Here is a 14,100-nt window from a genome sequence, read left to right as displayed (position 1 = left end):
GGGCACAGAATACAATTACTAGAACGATACAAGTAGTGCGCTGCACTAGAAGTTTTTTTTCCCTTCGAGCAAAGAAAGTTAAATGGACATTTAAGAGTGAAATTAAAGATCATGAACGGATTTGACAGAAATCTTTTTCCAGCATCAAAATGATTGGTAACCCAAAGATACAGATTTAAAGTGAGGCTAGAAAAGGGAACTTCTTTTGCCCATTGAATTTTGAACATTTGGTCTGAAAGGATGGTGAAAGCAGAATCAAGTGAAAGTGAAGCTGAGATAAAGTAAGGAAATCTGAGTTGTGACAAAGTGGTTAGAGCCCTGCTGAGATAAAGCAGAAATTGAAAAAGTGAAGTCAGATTGACATTGGAAGTTATTTTAAAAAAGATCAAGGAGATGAAACTAACAAAGAAAAATCTGAAAGAAAATGACATAATTATGAGCACTATCTGTTGAGTAAATCAAGTAGGTAAACAGTAAGTAATTTATATTTAACATGCTGTTTAACAAATAATTCAGGTTATAAGTGAACAATAAAAAATACTTGAGATTGCAGTGCAGACATTTGTATTGGAACTGCAAAATGTAGGGGTTTCTGAACAGCAAGGCTGCCTCGAATTTCTGCATCTGCAGGAAATGTCTCTGCCTAACGTCACTCCAGCTCAGAATTGTTGAGATGCAGTCTTATTTAGAGACTCTAGCCAGGATTTTACTGCCTTGCCCACCCGGAATCAGAGCGGGCAAGGCTCACAGAATGATGTTCTCTGTTAGCCTCAGGCAGGATTTTACGAGCCTTGAGTGGGCGAGGCGGTAAAATTCCGGACTCTAATTCTGGGGGTGGAGGGGGAGATTTCAGGATAGTCTTTGTCCAGAATAGAGCCACAATGCAGAGGAAAGCTGCCTACCTCAAGAGAATCAGGTGGCTTGTGGTATCGCTTTGAAACAATGTTACATGGACAGATTTTTAGCCCTAGATTTCTAAGTAATATTTTTCTTATTTCCTTAACCTTCATACTAAAATGTATACCTGACGCTGTTCAAATACATTAGCTACCGTTGTACTCATTTTTGCAAGTTAATTAATGTCTTGTAGTTTGTCACAGTCCTTCTCAGCATTGGTCATTTCTCCTCGACTTCTGTGGTAGTAAGAACATAATCAGCTGAAACCTCATTCTCTATCCCACCTGAGACCCTTCTACCCAGCTCCCTAACAGTCACGCCCTTTTCGAACCTCTGATTTCCTTTGTTGAAATAAATTATGAAAGGTTTGGATAGAGTAGAAAAGAGAGTGTTTCCATTTGTGGGCAAGAATAATCAAGGAATCCTTACAATGCAGAAGAAGACCATTCGGCCTATTGAATTTGTATCGATGCCCTGACAAAACATTCCATCCAGGTTCTGTCCCCGCAACCTGACATACTTAGCCCGCCAATCTCCCTAACCAATATCTTTTGGGATAATAGGGGACAATTTAGCATGGCCAATCCACCTAACCTGAATATTTTTGGATTGTGAGGAAACCAGAGCATCCAAAGGAAATCTACGCAGACATGGGGAGAATGTGAAAACTCCACACACGAGTCACGCAAGGCCACCTGGGTGCTTGCTACTAAGACTAATCCACTGCTACCCCAAAAACTAGAGACAATCAATGTACAGTAGTTACAAAGAAATCAAATAGGAAATTGAGAAGAAACTTATTTATCCAGAGAGTAGTGACAATATGGAATTCACTTCCACAGAGAATAGTTGAGGAATACAGTAGATGCATTTAAGGGGAAGCTAGCTAAGTATATAAAGGAAAAGCTATTAAGGGCTTTGCTGCTAGAATTAGCTGAGGAAGAATGGGAGGAGGCTTGAGTGGACTGGTTATACCAAATGGCCTCTATATCTATATTCTACATAATTCTACTTTTTGTGATACTTTTGAACAGGAATTAAGTAAATACTTGAAAGGAAAAATATTACAGGCCTGTGGAAAAGAGTATGGTAATTAGTTATCTCTTAAAAAGCTCACACAGGGATCATAAGAACATAAGAAATAGGAGCAGGAGTAGGCCAACTAGCCCTTCGAGCCTGCCCCGCCATTCAATAAGATCATGGCTGATCTGTCGTGGCTCAGTTCCACATTCCCGCCCTCTCCCCATAACCCTTAATCCCCTCGCTTACCAAACACCCATCAACCCGCGTCTTAAAAATATTTAGCGAGGTAGCCTCCACCACTTCAACGGGCAGAGAATTCCAGAGATTCACCACCCTTTGAGTGGAGAAGTTCCTCCTCAACTCCGATCTAAACTGCGCCCCCCCTTTATCTTGAGGCTGTGCCCCCTAGTCCTACTATCCTTTCTGAGCGGGAAGAGTCTCTCCACCTCTATCCTATCCATCCCATTCATCATCTTATACGTCTCAATGAGATCTCCCCTCATTCTTCTAAACTCTAACAAGTACAAGCCTAATTTATTCAGCCTCTCCTCATAGCTTAACCCCCTCAACTCCGGCATCAGCCTAGTAAACCTCCTCTACACTCCCTCCAAGGCCAAAATATCCTTGCGTAAGTATGGTGCCCAAAACTGCACACAGTACTCCAGCTGCGGCCTCACCAATGCCCTATACAGCCGCAGCAAGACCTCCCTACTTTTATATTCAATCCCCTTCGCGATGAAGGCCAGCATCCCATTCGCCTTCCTGACCACCTGCTGCACCTGCAAGCTGGGTTTTTGCGACTCATGCACAAGGACCCCGAGGTCCCTCTGCACCGTCGCCTGCTGCAGTTTTTCTCCACATAAGTAATAATCCTTCCTACCATTATTCCTACCAAAGTGGACCACCTCGCACTTGCCAACATTAAATTCCATTTGCCATTTCCTGGCCCATTCGCCCAGCCTATCTAGATCCTTCTGTATACTCTCCCCACCCTCCGCACAATTTGCCGTTCCACCAATTTTGGTGTGTTGAATGACCCACTTTTCTGTTATCATTCTATAATGCCAAACACAACTTGTTCAGTAGAAATTTAGTTTGAATATTCTCATTGATACAATATGATGTGGAAAGATTTCCACTAATTGTTTTCGCAGCAAACTTATAAAAAAAGCATTTTAAAACCAATTTTCCAGTTTGCACAATTTTCACCATTGTTAACAATGGTAACTTTTCTCCCAATATATTTAATAACCAACAGCGTTTAATTGCTGAAACTAAATTATTTTCTTTCATGTTTGGGATCTCTAGGTTCATGCTTCACCACTCTTCGAAGTACGTCTTGAGCTGACTGAGTCCGATACTGAATTTCGTCCAACTATAGGAATAGGCAGTGAATTCTTTAACCTCATAGAGACTTTGATGAATGATGTGTATAAACTTGTCGGCCTTGTCCCACGTTTAGCAAAGCATCTTTCTCGAAAGAAATATCAGGTGAGACTAAAAAATGGAGCAATTGCTTATAATTTGTCATATTATTTATTGCAGGTTACCAAAAGATTGTGGAAGAGAAATTCATTTCTGCAGCTCTGCAGATTTCATTGATATCATTGGATATCATTCATAACCTGAGGGCAGGCAGTGCTGCAGGCTGCTACCTGCCTGACCTGCATATGGTGTTCTTCAGTGGTATCATTGGAGACCTCAGTACTGGTAATAGTCCATGGCACTGACTGCTCCCAGAGAATCAAATTAAGCCAGAACAGCTATGCAATCAAATTTCTCCTCCTTCACACTATAATTGTCACAGTTATAGCAATGTTGAAAATATTGCATTTCTGAAATTAATTTTCAACTACATAACTGCATTTTAAAATATAATTTTATTACACGAATGGACAGTTTAAAGATTGGCTTTTTCATTTGATGAAAATGATTTTCAATAAGCAAACTGTTTGAAACCAGTGAAAGTACAGGAATCTTTTACACTCCAATGAATGCTTCTATTTTTATTTGTGCTATAATTATTTTTAAAAACTATTGTTTTGGAATTTGCTGCAACTGTGATATTTGACAAAAGTTGTAAATTAGATAGATGATTGTTGTTCTTGACCCTCCATGGCAAATGCATTTTGTTAAGTATTATAATTTATTGAGGGCCAACCTGAGGAGAAATTGTTCTCCCTAAAATTTAGCATACTATTGTTGTCTGTTTATCTTACTGTACATCCAGTATTGCAATGATTAGGTTTATAACTATATATTATGGTCTGATTCAAATTATATTTCATCTGAATTCCCATTGTTTCAACAAAATGGAAATGATGAAAGGTTTGGCTTACTGATAGAATATAGAGAGTTGGGATAAGAGGTGCATTTTCAGGGTGGCAACCTGTAACTAATGGAGTGTCACAAAGATCTGTGCTGGGGCTACAATTATTTACAATATCATTGATGACTTGGACAAGGGCAGTAAATGTGCTATTGTCAAATTTGCAGATGACACAAACATAGATGGGAAGGAAAGTGGGGAGGAAGGATATCGACAGGTTGGGTGAGTGGGCAAAAGCTTAGCAGACGGTACATAATGTAGGAAAGTGTGAAGTTATGAGTTTTGTTAAGAAGAATAAAGGAACTGAGTATTATTTAAATGGAGAAAGACTCCAAAAATTTGGAACACAGGGATTTGGAGTCCTTGTGCATTAATTATAAAAGGCTAGCATGCATTAGGAAGGCAAATACAATGTTGGCCTTTATTTCAAAGAGAATGGAGAATAAAAATAGTGAAGTCTTGCTCAAACTACACAAGGGTGGGTCAGCCACTGCCATGATGCAGGGTGGGGCAGTAGGCCCCTGTGGGCACAAGGTCTTGGAGGGGCTTGGGCTGGATCAGAGATTTTCAGGTTGGGGTCATGTAGTGAGCATTCTCACTGGCTGCTGAGAGACCCCCAAGAGATTCTAGATGTTGAGGTCAATTTCCAGTAATATTGCATCATCCACCCCGCCACCTCTTGACTAGGAAGCTTCCATGTCTTCAGTTCTCATTGCTATGCAATGATGTGCACATTTTGGAGATCCTGTCTGGTGAGTACTACCAGGCACCTGAAGCTCTTTTTGAGGATGACAATGACATATCTGCTCATTTTATAGCCTTTCATTACGACTCTCATAATGCATTTTCACAAATATCATTCAGCCAAATTGAAAAGTATATTCTTTATATCTGAACCAGTTCCCTTTAATTCCATTGTATGTCTAAAGAGGTAAAGTAACACGTACTGCCAAAGGATGAGAGCATCACAGCAGCTTCACCAGAACCTGGTGTACACTTTTATAAACCTTTTATTATGTTGCACATAAGTTACATATTGATGGAATGGAATTCTTTGCAGTCTATGAATAATCCTAGTTAATTTGGGGGTGTGCCGATTGCCATACTTGTGTAATTGATGACACCATGTAACTATGGGAAGCCAACAAGAGATGCAACCTGTGTGCTCACAGGCAAAATTGACATAACTGCCAGCTCGGCAAACCTTCCAGGAACCTGTTTTTTGAATATCCAACTGGGATTGATCACTTCCATACACTTTGGTGATATGGTTTCAAGAGGTCCTCGAGGAGACTGCCATTTCTGATACCACAACCTCAGCCTCTGTAAACACTTTTTTTAAAGGGCCAAGGAAGAAAGCCTCTGCCTGTACACTTCTATAATATGGTTATAATGTGTCCTACAAACTCAACCCCTCTGCACCTGCAGGTGTTTCACATAAAGCACTTTTTGCAATTGATAGTTACATTGTTCCTCATCTGAAGTCCAATCTAAATCAGCTTTGGCTTCACCTGATCTGAGCTTCAAAATCCAGAAGTTAGACTTTTATCACAAATTCTACCAACAAATACTTTCCCAGTGGTTGGTAAAAAAGCAGCTGTGAGCACATTGCTGTTTTTGCTTGATTTTTAATGAGTCCACAAATTGCTGTTCTATTTTTGCTTCCATTCCAATTGTGCATGAAAATTTGCTAAATTTCAGTGTATGTTAAAAAAGCACTGAAATTGATGGAATCACATAGATAAAATGGTATTTCACCTTTCTAGAGGGAATGGGGGAAAGTTGGTTGTTGAACATAAACAGCTGAAGATGCCTGAGTCAAATTTGGAAGTCAGAGCAATAGAGCCAGTTTTTCTATGTATTTTTAATCTCTTTATTCTGCCATTTGCAGTTAAAACCATGCACTGCTCTGGTGCCTCCTTGCCTAGTCATTGGTAACTTTTCCCCAGTGCTTCACAGAAGACCATTAGTTTGAAATTTCCCATTTTGCCACTGGTAACTTATTGGAAGTTAACAAAGTTCATGCTATAGAGGAGCTATGCTAGCAGAGTGGGAATCGCTCAGAAGAAATTCCTTCCTGTGAACATAGAATCCTATAATGCAAATTTAGTATTAAATGCATCCAGCATGGACTTGACTTGGCTGAGGTACCTTGTACTGATATTAACCTAAGCTACATCCTCACTTTCATCACGTTGCCATATTGGTGAAATTGGAATTTTTAATCATAATGATTCTTTTGAGTGGCCTGTCTCATAAATAATTGGCCTTTTACCAATAATTCATGTTCCAATAACATTTTAAGAAGTATAAGTTTTTTTGATTTGTCGGAATGAAGATTTATAGGGATTACTTATTACATCAACCCCTCAATAATAAATCAAATCAAGTTCGGGAGATGTAACCATATGGCAAAAAAGAACACTTTAAATGGTGAATTCAGAAAGTTTATTAACCATTAAAAAGGTAACAAAGGTCAGAAAGATAAAAAGCAAAGTGTCACTTGCCAGTAATTAACAGCAAGAGGAGAAAGCTTATTTTTAACAATTGAACAGACTTCTCATCGCTCTTATCAGAGCAAATGAAGTGATGATGCTGAAAAATATCGATAGCAACTCTCAACACTTCTCATAAAAATCACTTTCTCCCTCTCTCTTTCTCTGCCCCAAATGGGCATCTCAGGGCCCCCTTTCTTGTATTTTAGACAATTGTTGGAAAAATAAACAATTGGTTTATAATTTATCAATAATGAAATAGGAATTAGCCTGTTTTTTTTAAAGCTAATTACACACATTGGGGCAAATTTTCTCATTACATCCACCACAGAAATCGTAGCGGGGGAGGGGCAGGGGCAGATCATGGAAAGGTCTGTTGACTTTGGGTGGAATATTCCGGTTTCAGGACAAGTGTGGCTGGAAAATTCCTCTCACTGTGTCAACTTTAAGACAATGCTTCTTCTCAAACTATATCACTTACCTTGAGGTAAGCTGAGTCTTGACCAATAATTCATTAACATAGCTGTCTGCCATTTAAAATCGAGGCCTCTCAAAACAAAGGCCTATTCAGTCTTTCTGGTCAAGGTTAATAAATCATGTTATCTCTTTTTATTCTATGGGCTGAGAAGGACACAAATTGCCATATGGTTAAGTCTTCAGGACATAATGTGATGGTAACATGATTTCAAGTGTAATTCCCTCATTTCACAGGGCTTTACCACTGATGAGAGAGTTACTGATCTTGTTTGATTATGGTGGGCTCATTTTCTAGCTTATCTATGATGGGAAAATCTGGAATGGTGCAGAGGTCTTTGCCATTGACAACATTTTCCATTGCATAGAGTTTGCCATGCTGCATTTCCCACCTGCTTGTAAGGTCAGCGACGTTCACTGTCTTTGTCTTCAAGGGAGCTGATTTGGTTGCTGCTGGGCCCATTATTTTCTTAATTCCTCCATACATCCTAGATTCAGTAGCAGTTTATATGCTGTTGCAGAATTTAAAACAGTATTGACTGGTGCAATGCAAAGCAGCCTACTGAGACTTAATTCTGACAGTTTAACTGCTTCTTGGTTGTTTTCTTAGGATTGCTTATAGTTAATGAAGGTTTTCCCGTTGATTGCAGTGCCTGACACCTTTTCAGTCCAAAAAGCCTAAAACCAGTCACCGCTGATCTATTCTCTAGTGTGCATTGAGTGTATAGTTACAGATGACAGTGCCTGGTGGTACCACTTTGACCTAAATTTTCTGATCTCAGGCTTTGTTGTCCGAAAGAACTTGATCAAATTCAGGAACTCTTGGGTTCTTCCTCGATTAGTGGTACGGCAAATGTTGATCCAAGAACAACCTTTATTCTTGGAATGGTATATTTTCCTTGGAATGGTGTATCTTCCTTGACTGCATACTGACCTTGCTGCACCCCAGGGGAGTTGTCAGTGGTTCTAATTATGTTATTTCAGATGTCTCCGAGACATCTTAAACCATGGCTTGGTTTGGAAGTAGCTGTTCAATTGAAAATCCATGGCAACAGCATTGCTGTTGTATCATTTTCATTCATCTTGCTGATACCGTAGTAATCTACGTATGTTGGCTAAGCTATCTATCCTTGTGTTGAAATCCCCTAGAACAGGGTTTCCGAAACTTTTCAAGCCATGGAACCCTGAATGACCTCCCAACAGCAAAAGGGAACCACAAAAATTCTTAATGTCGATGCCCCTTTTTTGCCACAGAAATCAAATGTAAACAAGTTGTTTCTAGCTATATCTATGCATATGTTAGGAATTTGGAAGAGGCACACAGTCACAAGTAGATTCGCGAGTTATATGGCCTTCTCATATTAACCCTTGGCTAAGTCCCTTAACATTAACCCATAGAAGTAGTATCTACTTTAGAAGTGGGTATTCTGGTAATAATTTAAAAAGTTCACACAAGCTCAGCTCTCTGTCTCACCAACATTCAACTCTCTGTCTCACCTACACTCAGCTCTCTGTCTCTCACACATACTTAGCTATCTGTCTCACACACGTTCCCCTCTCTATCCTACACACGCTGCCCTCTCTTTCCCACACACACTCACCACTCTCTCTCCCACACACACAATCACCTCTCTCCCCCTACCACCGCCCCCCCCCCCCCACACACACACACACATCTCTCTATCTCCCCACACACTCACCTCTCAGACACTCACACCTCTCTCAAACAGCCTCATTCTGTTCCTGTCACACACACACTCACCTCTCTTATATACAGATCCCTCTCTCACACACTCACCTCTTGCTCACACACGCCTCTCCCTTACATGCATACTTATCTCTTCTTCACATGCACACTCACTTCTCTCTCTTTCACACATACCCACTTCCCCTTTCTCACCTACTCACCTCCTCTTTCTCACCTACTCACCTCTCTCTCTCATGCACTCTCCTCTCTCTTACACATAACTCTCTCATATGCATTTGCACCTCTCACTTGCATACGTACCTCCCTCCCTCTCTCACACACACACTCACCCCTGTCTCTCATACACACTCACCCTTCTCTCTCACACATATTCCTCTCTCTCTCACACATTCTTCTCTCACACACACCCACCTCTCTCTTCCGCACACACTCCCGTCTCGTTCCCACACACACACTCACCTCTCCCACACATACTCACCTCTTTTTCCCACTCACACTCACCTCTCTTTCCCACTCACACTCACCTCTCCTTCCCATACACATTCAGCTCTCTCTCCTACATATACTCACCTCTCTCTCTCCCACACACTCACCTCTCTCTCCCACACATACTCACTTCTCACACAATCACACCTCTCTCAAACAGCCCCACTCTCTCCCTCTGTCGCACACACTTGCTCACCTCTCTCATACACAGAAACTTCTCTCACACACACACTTCTCTCTCACACACTCATCTCTCCCTCACATGCACACGCACCTCTGTCTCACACACATGCACTTCTCTCTCTCTCACACTCACCTCTCTCTTACACATACCTCTCACACACACACTCATTCTCTCTCACATTTATCTTTCCCACACTCATTCTCTCTCACATTTACCTTTCCCACACTCACCTCTCTCTCACACACTCACCTCTCTCTCACACACTCACCTCCCTCTCACACATACCTCTCTCTCTCAAGCATACCTCTCTCCCTCTCACATGTACTTACCTCTCTCTCAGATGCACATTTACCTCTCTCTCTCACACTCATTTTTCTCTCACATGCACTCACCTGCCTCTCTCACACACTCCTCTCTCTGTCTCACACACACTGACCTCTCTGTCTGTGACATATTCATCTCTCTCTCACACACATACTAACCTTCTTTTCCCACACTCATTCTTTCTCTCTCTCCCAGAGACACTAATCCCTCTCTCCACACACACTCACTTCTCTCTCCCACATATTCTCACCTCTCACACACTTACCCCTCTCTCAAACACCCTCACTTTCTCCCTGTCTCATATTCACCTCTTTCATACACGCATCCCCCTCTCTCACACCTGTCACATGCACACTCACCTCTCTCACATGCACATTGGTCTCTCCCTCACATGCACAGTCACATCTCTCTCTTCACGCACACACTCTTACCTCTGTCGCCCGCCCACCTCTCTCTCACACAGCAGTTTCAGTGACTCGATAGCCCTCTATGGCACCCAGAACTGGCACTGATGGATTTGAATGTTTCGATTTTAAATGCAGTGACAGATAAACAACATGCAACTGGATTTGAGGATCATAGTAGTGGGGCACCTGGGGCCTTCCCCCATGTACAACGATGTTCAGAGCCCCTACAGCTAAAGTCATATGGCCATCCCTTCATGAGGATAATTAGAGACATATTAGTCACAGCTTGGGGCGCAATAACATTTATTTATGTCAATAACAGTGCAATAACGCAAAGTGCTCATACTTGTATTCGTGAAACTAAACTGTGACTAATTCCCTCAACCTAGATGGTATAGTTCTTGACCTGAGTCCTCTTGATGACTCAGCAACTTCTTAACCATACTGTGTCTAGGTGTCTCCCCAGGATATACATCGGAAGTTGAAGCAGTCAGGTTCCTTCTGTGCCCCATGGCCTGTGATGCCCTTGGCGGACTGCCGTTGGAGGGCTGGAATGTGGAGCGCCCTGGCTGGCTTTCTAGTATCATGGATGTATCCATGCCGCTCTGTTCATCCTGCTGCCCTTGAGAGAAGGGGGAGTCAGAAGATGTAATGATGACTGCAGTCTCCCGGGCAGAAGGCCCCAGCATAGGGCCTTACACCTGCAGCCCTTCTCCTCCTTTGGGGTGCCAGTGGGCCCCGGGACACTCCGAGGGATGGCGGAGTTTCTAGGCTGAGCTCCAAAAGCTCCAGCATCACCTGGCCTTATCAGTCTTAGAGGCCCACCTGCATTCACTGTAATAGCCCTCAGAGTTTAGGGCCACCCATCAATGGCAGCAAGCAAGTGCCCTCTGAGACAAAACCACACTCTGCAGCCCTCAGCTATGTCCCGCTGTGAGTGGGCCACGCTCTCAAGGACTGCGGCCATAGCCCACTATGTCTCGGCACTATCTCATTGGATCTCCTGCAACCTCTGAGCCATGGCTTGCAGAATCTCAAAAATGCTCCCGAGTGCCTCAGCCGTGGCTCTCTGTTATGTTTGTGAGTTCTTTCCCTTCATATCACACTCTATTATCAGTACTCATATTGCTGCCCGGCATTTTTGCCTTGTCATTTATCTTTTAAGTTTACAAAGTTCCCCTCCTGTGAACCCTTCTCCTAACTAATTAGTTCAAAGCCCTCTACTGCCTTCGTAATATTAGCCATAAGAGCACTGGTCCCAATCTGGTTCAGAGTGAAAGCCATCCCAACAGTATAACTCCATCTTTCCTCAGTACTGGTGCCAATTCCCCACGATTGAAAGCTGATTTGTCTCAGACCAATCTTTGAGTCATGCATTTAATTCCAATCTAAAGTGGAAAGAGGCCTGGAAGGAATCTAAAATGAGGGTGGAGGTCTGAAGGAAATCATTAGTTTTGCAAGTGCTAGGATATGGGCAGAGAATGCTGACAGTGACTGATGTGGAGACTGCAGAGGAAGTCCATGTGTGTTTAATACACTTGTGAACATATGCTGAATGATGTTATGAAGGGCATTATTGAGAGTAGTTGGAGCATTTTTGGAAGAATTTGAGCAGTTCTCAGCTTTACTGATCTTGTGATAATATTGAAGTTTGTTTCTATGTCAGACCTTCGTTTTGGGAGTGATGTTACAGGTACTGATCCTGTCAGCTACTTTGGTTCAGGCTTTGTGGATATTCAGTTTCAATCTCCCTGCTCTGCTGAGCAATAGTACCTCAGGTTGCTTTGACTTCCTGCCTCCAAACTCGAGGAATGTTTCAGCCTCCTAACTCATTGCTCCCAAGAACAATTCACACTGTCCCAAAAAATAGGCAGAATGGATAGCAGGCTTGCTTTAAGCACTGCATTCCTGTACCAAAAGTGGCCTCAGGTACCCATTACAGATCATGATGCTCAAATTTGTCATCCATGTTAAAATGAGACCCAGGAATTAAAATCTCCTGAGCCTCATGGTCATCAGAGGAGTTTCTTTGCTGTTCAATCTGGGCCAATTTCTGCTCCAAGTTAAAATCAGGGTTATAATAGTAAATGTTCTTTGGAAAAATACTGCAAGCAAGTTTTGTTTGATCAGTTTCCCTTTTAAAACTACTGGATTTGTTTGAAACAATGTGCATATGCCATTTTGATTTGAGTTTATTTTGCATAGTACCAGGGCAATTAATTTGTCCTTTTTTTTAAACTACAAGCTATATGTAAATTATCTTCTTTCTTTTGACTATAGATAGATCTTGAAGAGATGACAGATTTGTCTGAGATGCGAGAAGAAATAATGTCTCAAGTGATAAACACAATGAAGCAGGCAGAGCAGTATGAGGAATCATTTGATAGTTATTCATATTTGTGGGTCGATGATCGTAATGAATTTCTGGAAGAATTTCTGATATATGGGCGTGTACTTACCCAAGAGGAAATTGAATCTTACGGTGAAGGAGGTGTTCCTCCAACTCCACCAACTCTTGAACAGTTTAAAAATCAGGTAACTTTATGTTACATTACATGTTACATTTTAAAATATATGTGTCAGCCTGAAAATTGCAGCAAAAAAACTACCATGTATACATTTTATTTCTATGTATTAAATTTCCTTTTCCACTTATTTTAAGTGCATTAAAATGGTTCAAAATAGCAGAAATATTAGATGTTTATGTGGTAAGATTGTAATGATCTACTAAGTGGCTTGGAGTATGATACAAAGGTTCAGATAAATCTGTATGATGTTGAGATTTGAAATTCTCAGAAATTGTTAAGACCACAGAGGCAGTATATAATAACAGGTTCAATAAGATGATACCAGGATGAGAGGCTTTATTTAAAAGCGAGACTAAGAAAATTGGAACACTTGATTAAGAGAGCAAGTGCTGTGTTCAAAACATACGAGGTTCTGAAAAACTAAATTAGAAATTTCCGCAGGTTTTAACTTGGCAACCACAAGCTGTACATTTAAGATTATCACCCAAAGAAAAAAATATAAGGATTAAGATAATGTTTTATCATGTAAAGGATTTTTGAGATATAGAAGGCCCCATCAGAAATAGTGATGGTTTCAAAACCTTTCATAGTCTTTTGCAAAAGAATAGACACTTGGGGGAAAAAAAAGCCTTAAAAATGAACATGGAAGGTGCAAAACAATGGAATTAAGCAGACACATTTTCAGAAAGTAAGCGTTGGTGTGATTGGCTAAAAATCTTGCCTCTGAGCTGAAAAATTCCAAGACTACCATTATATCATTTTGCAGATGTCATTCATTGTTAAAAGCATCTGATTAAAGTAGGATTTTTTGATCTAAATGGGGAATAAAAATTTATGTACATCAAAGTTATTATTAAAATTTGATATTTAATTGAGCACCTTAGGTTCACATGCTGTGCAAAATAATAGAATGGAAGTTCATTGGTGGGATTCTCCCAAAAAATTCTAAGTGCCAAATTCGGGCAGAAACTGGAGTAATTCCCACTGGATTTGCAAAATTAATCTCCTACATTCTGTGCACTGCAGAGTGCACTAGTGTGAATCTCATTAAAAAGCTGTGGGCGGGGCCTATTCCTAAGAGGTCAGCAGTATAGCACTAAGCAGGCTACTGTGTGTGCATCGACCTGTCAGAACTTGCTTCCTGATCGCTGGCCAGTCCTGTGACTCTGCATTTGTTGGCCACGCAAACAAACCCCCCCCCCCCCATATTGCTGGTATTGCTGGCCTCTTGGATGTGCCTGGCCC

At 41.3% G+C, this 14,100-nt stretch overlaps 1 protein-coding gene across 1 annotated transcript in view; it reads left to right on the top strand.

Moving 5' to 3' along the window:
• Positions 1-14,100, top strand: part of LOC145356565 (dynein axonemal heavy chain 17-like) — an 811,195-nt gene that overhangs the window by 227,932 nt on the left and 569,163 nt on the right. The window contains exons 19-20 of the mRNA XM_080209339.1: positions 3,229-3,411; positions 12,608-12,862. Of these exons, the coding sequence (XP_080065465.1) occupies positions 3,229-3,411; positions 12,608-12,862 (438 nt within the window). The remainder of the gene's footprint in view (positions 1-3,228; positions 3,412-12,607; positions 12,863-14,100) is intronic.

Source organism: Carcharhinus amblyrhynchos, chromosome 21, assembly GCF_965287045.1.
Source record: "Carcharhinus amblyrhynchos chromosome 21, sCarAmb.v2.hapA, whole genome shotgun sequence".
NCBI lineage: Eukaryota > Metazoa > Chordata > Chondrichthyes > Carcharhiniformes > Carcharhinidae > Carcharhinus > Carcharhinus amblyrhynchos.
Note: the sequence above shows the minus strand (reverse complement) of the source record. Positions and strands in the feature narration are given on the sequence as shown.